This window comes from Bufo gargarizans, chromosome 7 (assembly GCF_014858855.1).
Source record: "Bufo gargarizans isolate SCDJY-AF-19 chromosome 7, ASM1485885v1, whole genome shotgun sequence".
NCBI classification, from domain to species: Eukaryota; Metazoa; Chordata; class Amphibia; order Anura; family Bufonidae; genus Bufo; species Bufo gargarizans.
In genome coordinates, this window is record NC_058086.1 from 30,706,317 (window position 1) to 30,726,089 (window position 19,773).

Consider the following 19,773-nt stretch of genomic DNA (forward strand, 5'->3'; position numbering starts at 1 on the left):
ATCGGGTCCCCATCCCGATCGTCTCCTAGCAACCATGAGAGAAAATCTCACCGCACTTGCTTGCGATTTTCATGCAGCCCCATTCACTTCTATGGGGCCTGCATTGTGTGAAAAACGCAGAATATAGAACATGCTGCGATTTTCACGCAACGCACAAGTGATGCGTGAAACTCACCGCTCATGTGAACAGCCCCATAGAAATAAATGGGTCCGGATTCAGTGCGGGTGCAATGCGTTCACGTCACGCATTGCACCCGCACGGAAAACTCGCCCGTGTGAAAGGGGCCTTAGAGTTCCACCCATGGCTGGCTAATATGTTGCAGGCCTCACAAGTGCATCTAAATGCTGCCCGTATATTTATATGTGGAGGTGTATAAACTCCAATCTAAATGCACCTTGATTACCATCCACAGGCAGCATTAGGTGCACCTGTGAGGCCTGCAACATATCAGCCAGCCACGGGTGGGACTCTAAGCCTCCTCCCATTGTATGTGTAGTTAGTCACACTGGAGGGAGCTGTTTGCTGTGAGTCGGACCACTGGCTCCTGGCACTACCCATACTGTACAGGTAGGTTTAGCGTTAGGTCCCGTGCCACTTGAGAAACCTTGGCGTGGTGCGCGGGCTCAGGTATGTCCTTAATATAAGGATATACTGGCTAAAGTCTCATTTGAGGGTTTAGTCAGATGTTACTGTTTGCACCTATTCTTGTAACTATTTATTCCATATATCGTTCCACGTCCACACATTTCACTATCTGGCGTAGGATGTCTCTGTGGCACTTGTGGTCTGCTGCGGGCATCCTCCACTGTATGCATTTTTTTGCTGGGGATCGCCCTTAGCAACAGACCACAAGCGCAGTATCTGCTCCCCCGAGCATCAATGCACAACTGCATTTGGGGGTTGAGCATTTCCTGCCTTTTGAGACCACGTATTTTTGTCATTTAAAATCGTGCGTTTTATTGTAGAGACACTGAAACAGTGGCGATGCTTGATGTAATCGGTCAGGTGTATGCGCCCTGAAAAGTTCCCCTTTCTTGTATGTAGTGTCTATAGCAGGGATGCATCTGTTCTGAAACTACAACTCCCAAATCCCCCATTCACTTCTTTGGGAGTTACAAGAACAGCCGAATAGGTATGCATGCTGGGAGTTGTAGTTTCACATAAGCTGGAGTGCTTAAGGGTGCTGATCCCTGGTCTATAGTGTCTATGCTTCCCCAGTTCAAGACTAGACTGTTTTTCCCCTTTAATGACCAGACATGGTTCAATTTTTTATTTTTTTTGAACTTGAAAGCTGTAGCAGTTTTTCTTGTTCAGTTAGGGTCCATTCACACGTCCGTGGAATGGGTCCGCATCCGTTCCGCAATATCCGGTTTGGGTGCGAACCCATTCATTCTCAATGGGGCAGGAATGGATGCGGAGAGCACACTGTGTGCTCTCCGCATGCGCATTTCCGTAGCACGGCCCTGATCTTCCGGTCCGTAGCTCCGGGAAAAAAATAGAACATGTCCTGTTCTTGTCCACAATTGCGGACAAGAATAGGCAGTTCTATGGGGGTGCCGGCCGGGGGTATTGCGGATTGACAAGACAAACGTGTGACTGGACCCTTAGGGTCTGTTGACATCACGTTTGCAGAGTCCGTCCATCGCTGACACGCAGTTCTGTTTTCTGCAGCCTTTTACGCCTAAGCGTAGCTCATCCAGAACCTCCAGGAGATACGAACAGCCAACCATCGCCTCCAAATCTCGCTCCCCATCCCCATATACCAACAGACGCATGTGCGAGCTCTCCGAGGACTCCAGGCAGAGGCTCGCCCATTTGAACCTGGGGCCCTATGAATTCAAGAAGGAGACTTGCAGCAAGCCCCCATTTGTAGTCAGACATGTAAGTCCGTGTAGAAAATGGTGCTTTATTTTTAGTTTACACTGCCTCAACCTGACAAGCCCAGATCTAACACTTTTATGTTACATTATATATTTCTATACTATCTCAGGGATCAGCTGTTCTGAAGCTACAACTCCCAGAATCCTTTAAGAACATATGAGCAAGTGTGCGTGCTGGGAGTTGTAGTTTCACAGCAGCCGGAGAGCCAGCTGACCCCCCCCCCCCCCCTGTGTTATGTTATACATATATTTACTAGTGTTGAGCGAATCGAAGTCCACAAAGTGGGCTTCGATCCGAATTTCTGGATAAAGCAGCCAAATAGAATTTTGGAATTCTTCACTCGTCTCTAATATCTACCATTGGTGTCCAGTAATTTCCATTTCTAGGAAAAGGGATTTATAGGGATATAACTTAAATGACGCCCCTATCCATTGGGTAGGGTATGACTAATTGATTGGTGAGGGCCTGACCACAGGAACACCAACCAATCCAGAGAACGTAATCCCCTGCGCTCGACAGTCCCATAGACCAGTGTTTCCCAACCAGTGTGCCTCCAGCTGTTGCAAAACTACAACTCCCAGCATGCCCGCACAGCCTTTGGCTGTGCGGGCATGCTGGGAGTTGTAGTTTTGCAACAGCTGGAGGCACACTGGTTGGGAAACACTGCCATAGAGAATGAATGGAGCAGCATGGTCCATCAGGCCAGGTGTACAGGACCAGTGGAGAGGGGATCACTTGGAAGTTACCGAAATTCCCCTTTAAAAGGGCTAGTGCCACCCCTATAAAGTAATCGCCTATAACTAGGATATGCCTTTCCCGTATGATCGGTGATGGTCTGACCCCCCACCAGTCCTGAGAATCGCTGTGCTGATTCAGTGCTTGGTCCCCTTCAGCTTTTCTTGGCAGGACACTCGCAGCTCTACTCCATTCACATGCGTTGGAACCTCCACCAAATCTAAAGTGATGACCCGTCCTAGCTGTATGCTATAATGATCTTAGATGTGAATGCTCCTTTAAGAGCAGCCTTGTGGGTTTCCTGCCGTAGCTGCCCTCATGGCCATTACTTTTATATTTTAAGACCCTTCTTATTTGCAGGTAGAAACCAGCTCTTCCCCTGACACTACTGCGCTCTGCTGTTCTGCAGATGAATCTTCAAGGCTGCACACTGGTAAGTAACGGCATCGTGCGCTCACGGAAAAAGTATATTTTTGTATTAAAAAGAATATCCGCATTAAGGCTCATTCCCGTGGCTGCAATTCTACTCTGTATATCTGGATTTTTTAATTAAAAAAACATAATTGCATCAGGAAAACCTAACTGAAATGAGCCAACTAGGTTTTGGGAAAATAGATAAAAAAAAAAAATATCAATAACTTCAGTCATTGATGTATTCACACTATATGCTATCACTTCGTGATCATTGGGGGATCAACACACGATCTTGAGGATTAGTGGGGATCCCCGAGGTCGTACACTCACAATCGTAAAGGGATGGCCTATCCTAGGGATATGCATTCACTATACAAGATTGGAGCACCCCTTCAACAAACCTAGATTATCGGATGTGACTTGTTTTTTTTTTTGCCCTTTCCGCTTCTCCCTAGGATCTTTCTCAGTTCCATTTTTTTTTTTTTGTAGAACAGAAAAAATTTTAAATAAAATTGCAGTTATAATTGGGAATAAATTCTAAAGGTATCGCTTCATTGATATAAATGGGTACTTTTAGATTTACATTAAAGGGAACTTGTCAGGTTGAATATTGTGTCTGCTCGTTCAGGACTTTGAAGTCCAGGAGGCGGAGCTATCATTGATTGACAGCCTGCCCTCTCTGACTGTGTATACAGAGAGAGCTGTCAATCACTGATAGCTCCGCCTCCTGGACTTCAAAGACCAGAATGAGCAGGAAAACGATATATGAATCTGCTCGGCTCAAAAGAATCCCTGACGAAGGAATATGCATATTCCGAAGCGCGTCGGATCAATTTTGACCCTCACAGGCTTCCGTACCTGAGTGTGACGGCACATAGGAACGCTTTCCCCCGTGTGCGCTAGCTGCCGGCCGGAGCTGCGCCATCGCACAGGGTTGAAGCAGAAGACGCTAAGGAGAAACACTATCTTCGGAGAAGAAACTAAAACAACATTGCAGAAATACATACATGCTCTCTACATATAAATATAGGTATGGACACAATAATTTTTTTCTAGCATAATTTAGGCTACTTTCACACTAGCGTTTTTCATTTCCGGCATAGAGTTCCGTCCTAGGGGCTCAATACCGGAAAGGAACTGATCAGGACTATCCCCATGCATTCTGAGGGGAGAGCGATCCGTTCAGGAGGCATCAGGACGTCTTCAGTTCAGTCATTTTGACTGATCAGGCAAAAGATAAAACAGCAGCATGCTACGGTTATATCTCCGGCGAAAAAAAACTGAAGACTTGCCTAAATGCCAGATCTGGCAGACGGATTCGGCATTTCAATGCGTTCTTTTGACTGATCAGGCATTTTTAAGACTGATCATGATCAGTCTTACTAATGCCATCAGTTGGCATACGGAACTGCTTGCCGGATCACTCTGCCCCAAGTGTGAAAGTAGCCTTAAATTACTGTTGTTTCATCTGCCCAGCACGGGAAGCTCTTGTGCTTTTAAACAGCATCTCAAAAGAAGTTAGACCCTCTCCTCTACCGTATGCCAGCTCACTATTATTTTGCGCCCAAACTGGCACACACGATTAGTAAATCTGGTGCAATTTACCAAGTCCTGCTCCCTGTGTGTCAGTGTAGCTCACAGCGTGTGCCGTCAGATCAGTAATTCTATCCCCAGAGGGTTAGGAATAGGGGAAGAGTTATTAAAACTAACCATGAAACTGCCCTTATTGCCCAGAGCAACCAATCACAGTGCACCAGCCGCTTGGGGAACATGTCATCGCTGAGGCCAGTCATTGGCAGCAGTGGCTTCTGTGACCCCCATCCATGCTGGAAGTTTACAGGCAGGGGTGGAACCACATAGCCAAAGCCGAGCTTCGGGAGCAGCTAAGTATGCTACAGGTCCATCTGGGCAGGACAGGGTTATTTATAACACATTTTAAAAGCTGGGTTGTCCTTTAAAGGGGTTATGCCATGATTGATGTAAAAAGTGAAAAAAAATAAAAGAAATAATATCATATAGGACATTAAAATCTCTAACTAGAACCAGCCCTGTACCTCACATGGGTCCATAGATCTCCTCATTCACTGCTCTGCTAGATTTATACCAGGCTGGTAGTTCAGGGAGCGTGTCCCTTCTGCTACAGCTCTTTCCCTGTAACTGTCACAGCTTCCAACAGAATATAGGGCTGAAGATTTTAACTGAACGTCTGTGTCCAACAGCAGGTGGCGCTATACAGATACAATTTATTAAATAGCTCAGTGGCTATACAAATTTTTTAAAGGGCTTCTGTCATTCCACTAAACTCATTTTTATTTTTTTTTTTGGTCTCCTTAAAATCCTTATGCTGCGATTTCTCAATATATAGGGCTATTACTCCGTTTGGTTCAGTAGTTATATAAAAAAACAGACTTTTATAATATGCAAATTACCTCTCTAGCAGCAGGTAGGGCGGCCGCATCCTCCATTCTTAATGACGCCCCCTCCTCATGTTGATTGACAGGGCCAGCGGACACGCTCGTTCTCTGACTTTAAATCTCGCGCCGGTCTTCAGTTGGCGCAGGCGCACTCAGTGGAGGACGCTCGCTCGGCCGCTCCATCCTCAGTGTGCCTGCGTTGGGTGTACATGTGACGTCATCGGCGCAGGCGCACTGAGGATGGAGCGGCCGAGCGAGCGTCCTCCACGGAGTGCGCCTGCACCAACTGAAGATTAGCGCGAGATTTAAAACTCAGACAGGGCCAGGCAGAGAACGAGCTCGTCCGCTGGCCCTGTCAATCAACATGAGGAGGGGGCGTCATTATGAATGGAGGATGCGGCCGCCCTACCTGCTGCTAGAGAGGTAATTTGCATATTATAAAAGTCTGTTTTTTTTATATAACTTCTGAACCAAACGGAGTAATAGCCCTATATATTGAGAAATCGCAGCATAAGGAATTTTAAGGAGACCAAAAAATAAATATGAGTTTAGTGGAGGGACAGAAGCCCTAATTCCATGCAGTTACAAAAGTATTCAGATCCAGGAGCTGGTTTAAAAAGTGTAGAATATTTTTAGTGACGCAACCCAATTAAGGGATTTTCTAATTTAGGCCTCTTTCACACTGGCGAGTTTTCCGCGCGGGTGCAATGCGTGAGGTGAACGCATTGCACCCGCACTGAATCCGGACCTATTCATTTCTATGGGGCTGTGCACATGAGCGGCGATTTTCATGCATCACTTGTGAAGTGAATGGGGCTGCGTGAAAATTGCAAGCAAGTGCGGATGCGGTGTGATTTTCACGCATGGTTGCTAAGAGACTATCGGGATGGGGACCCGATCATTATTATTTTCCCTTATAACATGGTTATAAGGGAAAATAATAGCATTCTTAATACCGAATGCTTAGTAAAATAGGGCTGGAGGGGTTAAAAAAAATAAAACATTTTTAACTCCCCTCATTCATTCACATTCACAGCTCTGCTTATCTTCTTTCTTATTCTTTGATGTGCAGGAGGAAAAGGACCTGTGGTGACGTCACTTCGCTCATCACATGGTCCGTCACATGATCCATCACCATGGTGATGGATCATGTGATGGGTGCAGTGATGTCATCAAAGGTCCTTTACCTCCTGCACAGCAAAGAGGAGAAGCCGAGCTGCGCGAACAAGTGGATTAAGGTGAGTTAATTTTATTTTTATTTTTTAACCCCTCCAGCGCTATTGTACTATGCATTCTATATTAAGAATGCTATTATTTTCGCTTATAACAATCTACACAACACCTACCCCAAACCCGAACTTCTGTGAAGAAGTTCGGGTTTGGGTACTAAACATGCAGATTTTTTTTCTTACGTGCATGCAAAACTCATTAAAATGTTTCGCACTCGCGCGAAAAAATTGCACATTTTCCCACGATGCACCCGCATCTTATCCGGCCCAAATCCATGACGCCCGTGTGAAAGAGGCCTTAGGGCCACTATAGGTTTCCGTCTCCAAAAAATGTAAACAAGAATGCTGCTATTCACAGACAGCATGCAATGTTATTGAAAAAGGTTTAGGATAAAATGTCAAACATATTAGAAAGCTACAGAACTTTAAATTATACAGTGATTAAATTTTATTTATAGAAAACCCGAAAAATCTTTTTGGAGGGCACCTTAAAGGGGTTGTCCCATGAATAATATTCTACTGTTTTTAAACCAGCACATGGATCTGAATACTTTTGTAATTGCATGTAATTAAAACAGCGACACCTGCTGTTGTTGGTGGGTTTTTTTTTTCTCATTTCTTTCACCTGCTCACTGAGATGGTCGCACATGCTCAGTTTTATCTTTCAACCGTCTTCTGAGTTGTGATAGGGAGATCTAAGACACGCCCCATGAGAGACACACCCCCTCAGGTGTCAGCTTGATATAAATCTAGCCGAGCAATGAATGGGGAGATCTCTGGATCCATGGGAGGTGCAGGGCTGGTTCTAGCTTTGTTAGGAAGAGATTGTCCTGTACTGTCCATGTCTGGTTTTCATATTTGACATTAATCATGGGATAACCCTTTTTAAATAGAAAATAATAAACCTGGTTTGATCAGGACGTGCAGTAGCCTACAATGGAACATCTTATTTGCAGGAAGCCGCTCACAGCTAGCCTGGGCTACAACCCCCTGAACCTTCTGTACATGAATATATTGCTTGTGACGGACGCCATTTTTACATTGTAGTTCCTCTGTACATTGCTGTGAGCATGCTCAGTATTATGCTATCTGTACATGTCATTCCTTTATTGAATGTGAAGAACAATAACCAAAAGTGCCTTTCATTTTGCAGATACCTCTATATTGGACAGCTTGAGACCCCGGGGTAGCAGGGTAAGCATTCAGTGGGAACATTCTAAGTGTGTAATATCAGCGCCCTGTACGTTTTATTGAATCCAACGACTTCTGCACATTGTGGATTGATCGTCCTGCCCTGAGGTTTAGTAATAATAATTGATGAATGTATTTAATGAGAAATTTTACATATGTCACATCCAGATCATCCAGCACTCAGGACTGAAGAGGGGTCTGGATTATTAGGATTCCCCCCCCCCCCCATTTAATTGGATGCATTATTACCGTTATCTGAAGTGAGAAAAAAGCCGTTGCCACTCTTACCGGCGGGCTGTGTCTGATTATTGCAGCCCAGCCCTGTGTGCTTAAAGAGACTGTCCCATCAATCCACAGAGTAGGGGGGAAAAGTGTCCAGTCGGCGTGGGTCCCCACTGGAGTGGCTTCCAGTCATGAGATCGAGGGTCCGTGGCGCCCCCCCATGTTTGAATTGAAAGGCATTCACACACTCATGTATTCCGCTCCATTCAGCTCTGTGGACTTGCTCAAAAAAACTGACCGCTTGTACTTGGCTACGTCCTGGTCGGTCTTCTGCCGATCAGACACGTGCCTAACCTGGCGCTCTGTCGGTTAATTAGTTATCCTCTATCTAGTGGACAGGGAATGCCACTTTATTTTTATTTAAATATTTTTTTTGTGGATTTTGCTGCAGATTTTATCCAATGATCCACAATAAAAACACAAATCCTAAGTATAAAACACTTCTTAGAATAAGGCCTAATGCCTATGACCGTTTTTGTGGTCCTCATCCATGCCACATTTTTTGCGGCTTGGGGGCGGATCCATTCATTTCAATGGGGCTGCAAAAGATGCAGACAGCACTCTGTGTTCTGTCCGCATCCATTGCACCGTTCCGTGGCCCCACAAATATAGCATGTCCTATTCTTGTCCGTTTTGCGGACAAGAATAGGCATTTCAACAATGGTCCTTCCGTTCTGCAAATTGCGGAAGGCACACGGGCAGCTTCCGTTTTTTGCGGATCCGCGGTTTGCGGACTGCAAAAAAACGGCACGGTCATGTGCATGAGGCCTAAAAGGCACTATACTCACCTCCTGTTGCTCCCATTCCAGTCTCTGTACAACCCAGCCTCCTGCAATGATGTTTGGTCACCTATTACCACAAATGAAATCCAGAAACAAATCTGCACCATAATCCACATGAGTTGTTGGGGATTTTCCACTGCAGATTTCCCTGTGGATTCTTGCGGAGTTGCTGTAGGAATTTTCCTCTGCAGTTCCTCTACACGTGGACGTACCCTGATAGAGAGGGTATGCTGTAACATGGCCCCTTTGCAGCAGCTTTATGTAACTACTAACCCGTCACCTTTCACATTCTCTTTATGGGTCATTTGTAACTTCCTCGCTGTTCGTGTCGCTTTGCCTTTCCCTGCACTGATTAGCACAAAGAGTTTAGGACGTTGCCAGTCTGGCCGACACGCATTATTTCTCTGAAAAGCTCATTCTATTCTCTACTTGCTTCATCCATTATTTTGTAAAGTACCTTGTTATTGATTTTTGACTGATCTCATACTTCATTGTGATTTCGGTTTAGTAGAGAGACTCTTGTGCACACTGCAGATATTTCTAGCCTTCGATCTTTGGCGTCCTCTTATTTCTGTCCAGTCGAAATTGCCAAAGAGTGTCAAATGCAAGATTTACGATGTGCATTTATTACACTTCTGAAATGCTACAAACCGAACATAATAAATATGGAAAAAAAACATAACAACCTGGAGCAATGTGGACGCTGGACAAGTTATGTCTTCAAGTACTGATCTGTAATTAACATTTTATTTTTTGCTTTAAAGTGCTTTTCCAGTAAAATGATTTCCTGCAGCATGACCCCTGAAACAGAATATTCATACTTGCTCTGCTCCTCGTCGCTCTGGAGGACCATGCTGCCCCTGCTCTCCCCATCCTCCGGTCCCAACACTGTTTACATCCATTTGGCTATGGACACGGTCCCATGCACAGCTCCAGCCATTGACTGGCTTCAGCAGCCATATAACCACAAGCAGCATGTCGCTGCTGAAGCCATTGGCTGGAAAGGTGACCAGAGGAGCATGTCCATAGCCATCCAGATGTAAACTGGGCCGGAACTGGAAGATGAAAAGAGCGAAGGCAACACTGAAAACCAGAGCGGAGCTGGTAAGTATCTTCTGTTTCAGTGGCCATGCTGCAGAAACTTGCTCATCATCCCCCTCCATTAGAGCCTACAATAACCCAAAAACAGTACCTCACTCCCCAACCTACTGCAACTTGTACAAAAAAAGAGCAAGGATTTTTACAAGGTAAAAAATCTCATTTTATTCAATATACATCACATGATCATTACAGGTATTGCTCAAATGGGACAGGACATGGAGACTGAGCCACAAAGGGCTATACAATGTGGAGAATCACAATGGGGGATAATGTGACCATACCCAGCAGAGAACAACAATTTACCAGAGGCCGTGAGCAAAAGTGTAGTTGCGGGTGCAATTGCTAATCCCCTAATATAAAACAACTACTGACTATTGCTCACAACCTCTGTCCGAGGATGCTGTGAGGTGTCAATGGACGGTGCAGTACTACTAATAGAGATGGCATATAACAATGAACTGCAAACCTCTCGTCCCACCCTGATCCAGCTACCAAGTTACCTACCCATGTTGCTGCTGTAGAATGGTAACACGACTCCCCCACTGCTTCAACCTCGACACGTGTTTCGCCACGTAGGCTTCGTCAAGAGGTATATCAGCTCTCAGCTCTCCCATGTCATCAGTCTTCCGTGCCCTCAGCACCCCCAGTACCATCAGTTACTCCCCCAATACCACCATCTCCCCCTTCTAGCCATCAATCCCCAGCGCCATTGAAATCAAATACTTACCTTTCCTGCCAGGTGCGCCGCCGACACTCCACAGCTCTTCCAGACCCTTCTTCGCTCACTGCACTGTCCTCCTGATGTCACACAGCATCAGGTCATAGTGCGCTCATACGTGCACTCCATCCTGATGATGTGTGTACGTCAGGAGTGGTGAGTAATAGCAAGCGCTTCACTCGTGCTCCGTGGTCACATGGTACGAGCAAATCCTCGCTGCAAAAAGTTTGCCTCGAGAATTTTTATTTGTGTCGAGTTACTCGATTGACACTCAACAAATGGTAGGGGATCAATGGCTAATGTGTTAATGCATGGCGTCAGGTGGCTGCAGACTGACCTATAGGGGATCCCTCGGCCGGTCTACTCTGTTATAATGTCCATGTAGGCCATTTTGACAGTATGGGTCCTCCCCTAGCAGAAGTGATTGATGGCTACTGCTACAACTTCACCTGTCACCCAAGAGATGGGGCGCTCACATATAATAGAGGGGCTTGTAGCCTAAAGGAAATGGGGAATATTTGTGGATTTATTGTGGTCGGAGGGGCATTGTGGCCTGGTTTTTGGGGACTCGGCAAGGCTTGCTGTGTGTGGGGGCACGTGATGAGTGGCTTTGAATTGGAGGTTGCATTGTGTCTGGCTTCTTATGGGAAGGCACAGTCAATAACTCAGTTGTGGATAGGATAGCACATGGAATTGCTATAGGAAGACTTACTAACAGAAAACGGTCTGTGCTGGTTACAGCAGATGTGGGCAGCGCTAGTGCATGATCTGCAGTCTTAACATCGAACAAGACTATGCAATCTGCCCATGGTATAGCCTGCTTGCATCACTATACTAGATTGACACGTGTAGCTCATAGCATTTTTTTTTTAGCATGTTCAGTAGATTTATATTTTTTTTTTCTCGGTTTTCCAAGTGATTTCCATCTTTGTGCCTAAGTGGCGTCAGGAGTCTTACAGGCCAGGCACGCTCCTTTGGAATTCTGGGAAGAGGGTATGCAAATGAGCTGTTAGCAAGCTCTGCCTCTAATGCCACCAGATGTAAGGTAGCTATCCTAAAAGTCTTATAGGAGACTTATAGGATAGACTTTTAGGATAGCTACCTTACATCTGGTGGCATTAGAGGCAGAGCTTGCTAAGAGCTCATTTGCATACCCTCTTCCCAGAATTCCAGAGGAGCGTTACTTGGCCTTTAAGACACTTCTCTTGCTGTTTAGGCGCTCTCTCTATAAGGAAATATAGTATACCCCGAATCCTGACCTAGGCCTCTCGCCCAGTTAAGCCAGTTCTGTCTGCTCTGCACTGATGAGTGGCAATCACCCCAAAACCGCTGTCTGCAGATGAGATGCTGGCTTAGTTATATCCGAGTCATGTTTAAAAGGTCGACCATTGACTTATAGCAGGCATGTCCAAACTGCGGCCCTCCAGCTGTTGCAAAACTACAACTCCCAGCATGCCCGGATAGCTGTAAGCTACCCAGGCATGCTGGGAGTTGTAGTTTTGCAACAGCTGGAGGGCCGCAGTTTGGACATGCCTGCCTTATAGGATAGCATCTTATATCTGGTAGCATTAGTCAGAGCTTGTTAAGAGCTCATTTGCATACCCTCTTTCCAGAATTGCAGAGGAGCGATGCCCAACCTATTAGACTCTGCTGTTTAGGCGCTCTCCATAAGGAGATATAGTAACCCCCGAATCCTGACATAGGCCTCTCACCCAGTTAAACCAGTAGTCTGGCACTAGAGGCAGAGCTTGCTAATTTGTATACCGTCTATCTGTTGCACAACGGTCGTTGGTAAGAGGGTATGAGGTAGTGCGCTGCGTCTCTTGCCTCCCTGTTGATGCACATTTTAAGAAAAACCTAAAAAAAAAAAACAAGCAGTTGCCTCCCTTGTTATCCTCAACCCAGCACTGGGGTGCAATGGCCATTTTGTTCCTTTCCTTCAAAGAGAGGAAGTGTTGGCGGTGTGTATTAATATGCGCAACCCACACTTGCCTTGATGGTGAGTGTCACCCGCTGGCGGTGCCTTGCGTTGCTAAGCAGCGGCCTCCATATATACAGCAGCCAGAAAGTGATTCATTATGGATGAATAATTCCAGCTCTAGTTTCCATTTTAAGCTAAATCTATACAATAATATAATATTTTGTTTAGCTGAAAAATACGTGACGGCAGTATATCACGATATGAAACCATTATGGATCAAGCTACAATTTGGCTGTAATAATATAAAGCAGTATTCCCACCTTGGTGCCTTGGTGGTTTTTGATATGTCAACTGGATAGGCCATAAATGTCTGATAGAAGGTGGTTTGACCTCTGGGACCTTCACCTATCTGGAGAGCGAGGGCCCCCATCCCCCCCCAACCTACCTAGTGAGGCGGCTGCTGTATCCAGATGGAAAATGAATGGAGTGGTGGACATGGATGTAAGCAACCTTTTCACTTGAGTGGGACTTGTGGAAACACCCAAGCAGCGATAATTGGTTGTTTGTGTAGTTACCATAGAAGCGAGTGATGAGAGGCAGGCATGTGTGCATCCACTGTTCCATTAATTCCTTGCCTGGATCTGGTGGCACCGCTCTGTTGTGGTTTGGAGACCCCTATCTCCTCGTAGGTGTTGGTTCCAGTGATAAAACTTGGTTGTTATAATATAAAGGGGTATTCTCACCTTAGATATTTATGGCATATACACTGGATATTTGGAAAGCAAAAGTTCCCCTGAGCCACCTGCTAAAGCTGGACACCTACTTCTCCATTCATTCTCTACCAGTGTGCAGTGTTGGATTGGGGACACCCAGTGTCCTGCATCTATCAGACATGTATGGCACAGCCATACATATCCAAGGTGGGAATACCCATTTAAACAGAGATTGCCTATTACTTGAAGGGGACTTAGCTGGAGGTACCAGACATGGCCTGATGTACCTATGTGAACTATGAGATTCTGTAAAGTCTGTTCTAGAAAACTCCTTTTAGAAAAAATCTATTTTGGAATAGTGTTCTGAAAAACCTCAGTCTCGTAATAATCGATGCATGCCTCTCAGCTGATTGGACAAGATGTAGGCTTTATCACTGATACATGTGGTAGAGATTGTTTCCAGAAAATAATTTCATGTGATCCTAATAAAGTCCTGTGATTACAGCAGCCTCTGCACTTTTTTTCAGGCAGTCTCTGCTGTGTAAAAGGCATGCACTAACAGGGGAGAGGGGTGGAAAAGGAATAGGAATTTTAATGTGAGAGCAAGGTGGGTACTCTAGCCTAAGGGAATCCAAGTAGTACCTTGGATCAGTGCAATATTCAGAGATCAGTGCAATGATTAATACCCAAGAGTTAATGTTACATAGTAAGGTAAAAAAAAAGACATAACTCCATCAAGTTCAACCAAAAGATGGATGAGGATGATAATAAAGGGAAGGGGTGAGAACCAGAGTTTACTGGAAATCTGCTTTAAAAGTGCATCCTGGGTAAAAAATAAAAAAATAAAAAATGTGATTTGCACTTGACTGAATTTTTCAGCTCGGGAAACATTCTTGATAATTTGAGTAGCATTTTAATTACTGCGGCTAAAATGAAATGTATAAACTGCTCAGATAATTTTTTTTTCTTTCACAGTCTATTTGTTTTCAGATGAATAATACTAGCCATAGTTCTCAAAATGCTGTGCATGACAATGACTGGCGGATGTGAGTGGTTTCCTATGTGAAGAGTTGTTACATGAGTGCTTTTTAGTATATACCTATTATATTATTGTTATATATATATATATATCAGCATGGCAATATAGCGTGGAGTACTCCTCTCCCTGCCGCAGGCTTTCAGTAAATGTTCAGAAGTCCACTGAGAGAAAGTAAGTAGAAGGCCTCATGAACAGACCATATTGCGGTCCGCAAACCACGGATCCACCAAATATGGACACCTTCCGTGTGCAATCCGCATTTTTCTCTCTCTTACTAGAAATGACTATTGTCTGCAATACTGAAAAGGACAGGTTAGGCTACTTTCACCCTGGCGTTTCTGGGTCCGCTTGTGAGATTCGTTTCAAGGCTCTCAAAGTGTCTCAAAACGGATCAGTTCAGCCCCAATGCATTCTGAATGGATAAGGATCCGTTCAGAATGCATCAGTTTGGCTCTGTTCTGCTCTGGAGGCGGACACCAAAACGGTGCTTGTGGCGTTTTGGTGTCCGCCTGGCGATGCGGAGCCAAACTGATCCGTGCTGACTTACAATGTAAGTCAATAGGGACGGATCAGTTTTCACTGACACAATACGGTGCAATTGTAAACGGATCCGTCCCCCATTGACTTTCAATGTAAGCCAGGACGGATCCGTTTGACTTACACTTAGACACTTAAACTAGATTTTTTTTTATTATTTTACAGAGTTTAGCCTCATACACATGACCATTGTTGTGTGCCGTGTCCGTTGTTCCGTTTTCTGTGATTTTCGGCGGACTCTGACTTTCAACGGGTCCGTGGAAAACTCGGCTAATGCACCGTTTGTCATCCGCGTCCGTGATCCGTGTTTCCAGTCCGTCAAAAAAATACAATCTGTCCTATTTTTTCACGGCTAACGGTTTGCGGACCCATTCAAGTAAATGGGTCTGTGAAAAAACACGGATGCACACAAGATTGTCATCGCGGACCTCAAAAAAATACTGTCGTGTGCATGAGGCCTAATGCAAACTGATCCGTTCTTAACAGATACTAGCGTTTGCATTATAGGTGCGGATCCGTCTGTGCAGATATCAGACGGATCCGCACCTAAACGCAGGTGTGAAAGTAGCCTTATATAATATATAATAACAGACGTGTCTTTTTATTTTTTTATTTATTTTTAAATTTTGCAATGAATGTGTTCGTGTGCAATCCACCAAAAATGTGCATTGGATACACGTGCAAAATACGGTCGTGTGCATGAGGCGGAACACAGGATGGATGCACTACAGTCTTTCCCCAGCCTTTGAGTGATATACTATTTGCAGAAATACATTTTTTTATTTATTTATTTTTTTTGTGTAAGGATTAAAAGGGTTTTCTGAGATTTTTTTAAATGATGACCTATTCTCTGGATAGGTCATCAGTATCTGGTCAGTGGGGGTCCGACACCCGGGACCCTCGCCGATCAGCTATTTGAGAAGGCAGCGGTGCTCCTGTGAGTGCCGTGGCCTTCTCTCACTAGGCCAGTGATGACACGTTCATCGGTCACGTGACCTACGAGCAGCTCAGCCCTATCCAAGTGAATGGAACTGAGCTGCAATACCGAGCACAACCGCTATACAATGTACGGCGCGGTGCTTGGTAAGCTAAGAGAAGGCCGCGGTGCTCACAGTAGTGCCAGCTGATCAGTGGGGGTCTGGCATTACATACACATACCCTTTTTCACTTAGATTTTTTTTTTTCTCATTTATTTTACCCTTTACGGCATGGTCTACTATATTTGTTGCAGTAAACACTGCAGAGCCCCTTTAAAGGAAACCTATCTTTATGGCACACCAATTTTCTGGTGTAAAAAAAGTTGCAAATTTTGTCTCAAGTGGCGTTTTATGCAAAATTTGCAATTTTTTGCCCTTTTACACCCCTTTTGAAAAGTGGGCATGTTTACTGTTGGGAGTTAGCTTCACTGTTCAGATGCCTAGCCCTGAAATCTCTTGTATGCACTGGCACATGCGTAGTAGATTTTACTTTGGATGTTCCTCCGCTCTTGAGATCTGAACTGCACATGCACTGATTTGAGGGTGAGCATGAGAATTCAAGGCCAGCTGTGGGAACCTTGATGGAGCTCGGCGGAAGAGAGGGAACGGCTAAGGAGGAAAAGCAGAGCTTCGAGTGGCTAGGCCGGCACTCTGGTGCTCCAAACACCTCCTTAGCTTTTCTCCAGAACGACACAACGGATTGCTGCAAGAAAGGGATCATTGCACTCTGCATGATCAACTCCACCAGACGGTATGACTGGTTTACTAGCGTTGATCCTGCTATTGGATGCTTTTTTAAACCAGCTGCATGGTGGCTTAGTGGTTAGCACTGGTATTTTGCCAGGTCCAGTGGGTAAATCCAACCAAGGACACCTGCATGGAGTTCTCCCCTTGAATGTTTGGGTTTTCTTCAGGTCCTCTGTTTTCCTCCTGATAGGTTAATTGCTTCTGGAGATAAGGATCTAGATTATACCCCCCACCCACCCATAGGGTGCAGGGATTTGACATTCAGCACTGCGGAATATGATCGCGCTATGTAAGCTACGAGAAATATTAACCCCGTAATGCAATATTCAGTTGTCAGCAGCTACAAAAACAGAAACAAACTCAGGATTTCTACCTGCGTTGATGTTTCAGCATGCAGACACCATTATTTTAAATTCTAATTTTCTTGTCTTGCCGCCTCCAGCTCACACCGTTAACGATAACCTCATAGAAGGCTTTGCAATATATATGGGGTTTTTTTTCTCCTCCATATAATTTACTTTCCTTGGACTGTCCTCATGATTCATGACTGTTTTATCATAGAGATTTTAATTAAAATTGATTTCTTTGAAGAAAAAAAAAATAAAGAAAAAAAGAAGCAGGAACTTTTGGGCGCTGCTAGACAGCCATGGTTGGTCTTTAATTCATCACTCCCTGGATGGCCCAGAGCCGCCGAGCTACCCAGCAAACCAAAGGGAGATTGAAATCTACCTTTATTAGCTGCTTGAAAACACAGTGCGGCTTTGAAATTAAAGGCAGGACGTGTCTGGAATGAACCTGACGGCAAGAGAAACAATAAACAGAATATCGGCCACTTCCGGATGCAGATAAGATTTTCTCCGAGTTGCAGAACGCCAGATACCGATATGCTGATGCGGCTTGATTAATGGATTATTTTTTTTTCCATCAGCGCGCAGACATCTAAATGACTTCCTTCATAATTTCCATCCCTCTTGCTCAGTCACAGCCTAAAGCCAATGATATTTGCTTGCTTTGATTATTTTTTTTTCAGCTATAAGTATTCATAGCGAGGTGTGATGTGTTGCTATGCCGTAAAGATTTAAAATGGTTCAGGTGGATTTTGATTACATTTATGTTGCTTTTAACTTTTTTTCTTCTGTACTGAAATTTAAGAATATAAATGATCGTCCAGGGCCCCAGCGGTTGGACTCCCACTGATTAGGGGATAGGTTGTATTAATGGGACAACCCTTATTTTTGTATTTATTTGTTAAAGAGTACAGCGGCATCGTCCTGTCTGTCTTAGGCTACTTTCACACTAGCGTTTTTTTTGCGGATCCGTCATGGATCTGCAAAAAAAACCGCTTCCGTTACAATAATACAACCGCATGTATCCGCCATGAACGGATCCGGTTGTAATTATGTCTTCTATAGCCATGACGGATCTGTCTTGAACACCATTGAAAGTCAATAGGGGACGGATCCGTTTTCTATTGTGTCAGAGAAAACGGATCAGTTCCCATTGACTTTGTGTGCCAGGACTGACCCGTTTGGCTCCGCTTCGTCAGATGGACAGCAAAACGCTGCAGGCGGCCTCCAGAGCGGAATGGAGACGGAACGGAGGCAAACTGATGCATTCTGAGCAGATCCTTTTCCATTCAGAATGCATTAGAGCAAAACTGATCCGTTTTGGACCGCTTGTGAGAGCCCTGAATGAATCTCGCAAATGGAAAGCCAAAACGCTAGTGTGAAAGTAGCCTTAGTGGTGGTTGATGGACTGGTGTGTGATCCACAGTGGGAGAAGGTGGGAAGAAGCAGTCTATCCCTATAATATGCTGCCCTTGCATAGGTCAGCATAGTCATGTTACATATCTATACTAAAACATATTTTGTTTTTTCTAAACATTCTTTAATGTGTTTTTGTTATGATTATGGACGCAGCTATCCCCTCTGAGCTACTTCAACAGCAGTTCCAGAATATCTGTGTGAACAGAAGTAAGCTCTGTCTTTGAGTTTGTAAAGCAAGGTTTTAATTGGTTCTTGCCCTTTAATTCTTTGTAATATAAACTATTAGAGATATCTTATACCTGGCCGCATTCCTGCAGTATTGGGTAACTGTACATGCTTACTTACCTTTACGTAGGGTTAAGAGGGGCCAAGAGAATAGAAAACACGTAGCTGATGTCATCAGTGTAAGATGTGTCTTACTATCATCAACTCTCCGTGTATTATATGCGCTTCGGCTGAGTGCCATGTTGGGCACTGGTCGAAGTGGAGCTGGCCCATTTGTTTTCACCGTGACTTTAACTTTACTTTCTTTATACCTTTTATCATAGATTAGTAAACTCTTTATCCCAAACTTCAGATACTACGATAATACAGACTTCTTTGTGATGTTGTGGGCAGCAGGGTGAGAGGGAGGAATGATCCTGTTGTTCGCCCTTCACCAAAAAGCTTTATAAGGTTTAAAACTGGACTAAAATTGCATCATTATCTCCTCTACTTCGGGAGATACAGCCTTTACAAATCGGTTTGGGAGTGACAGCAGCTGAAAGTTAAAGCATGTTTCAGCTGTTTTAAAGGGAACCTGTCACCGGGATTTTGTGTATAGAGCTGAGGACATGGGTTGCTAGATGGCCGCTAGCACATCCGCAATACCCAGTCCCTATAGCTCTGTGTGCTTTTATTGTGTCAAAAAAATGATTTGATACATATGCAAATTAACCTGAGATAAGTCCTGTACGTGAGATGAGTCGGGGACAGGACTCATCTCAGGTTAATTTGCATATGTATCAAATCGGTTTTTTGACACAATAAAAGCACACAGAGCTATGGGGACTGGGTATTGTGGATGTGCTAGCGGCCATCTAGCAACCTGTGTCCTCAGCTCTATACACAAAATCCCGGTGACAGGTTCTCTTTAACTCTGGACCTGATTTCTAAAGGCTATGGGGGAAGATTTATCAAAACTGATGTAAAGAAAAACCTCACTTAGTTGCCCATAGCAACTAATCAGATTACACCTTTCATTTTCTAAAGGAGCTTTGAAAAATAGAAGGTGGAATCTGATTGGTTAATATGTTCAACGAAGCCAGTTTTTCTGTACACCTGAT

The 19,773-nt window shown here is 44.5% G+C and overlaps 1 protein-coding gene across 2 annotated transcripts in view; it reads left to right on the plus strand.

Moving 5' to 3' along the window:
* The window catches only part of SPATA6 (spermatogenesis associated 6), a 67,765-nt gene that overhangs the window by 11,772 nt on the left and 36,220 nt on the right, over positions 1–19,773 (plus strand). For both annotated transcript variants that reach the window (XM_044301296.1, XM_044301297.1), the window contains 3 exons: positions 1,673–1,882; positions 2,978–3,050; positions 7,828–7,868. In XM_044301296.1, coding sequence (XP_044157231.1) covers positions 1,673–1,882; positions 2,978–3,050; positions 7,828–7,868 — 324 coding nt within the window. The remainder of the gene's footprint in view (positions 1–1,672; positions 1,883–2,977; positions 3,051–7,827; positions 7,869–19,773) is intronic.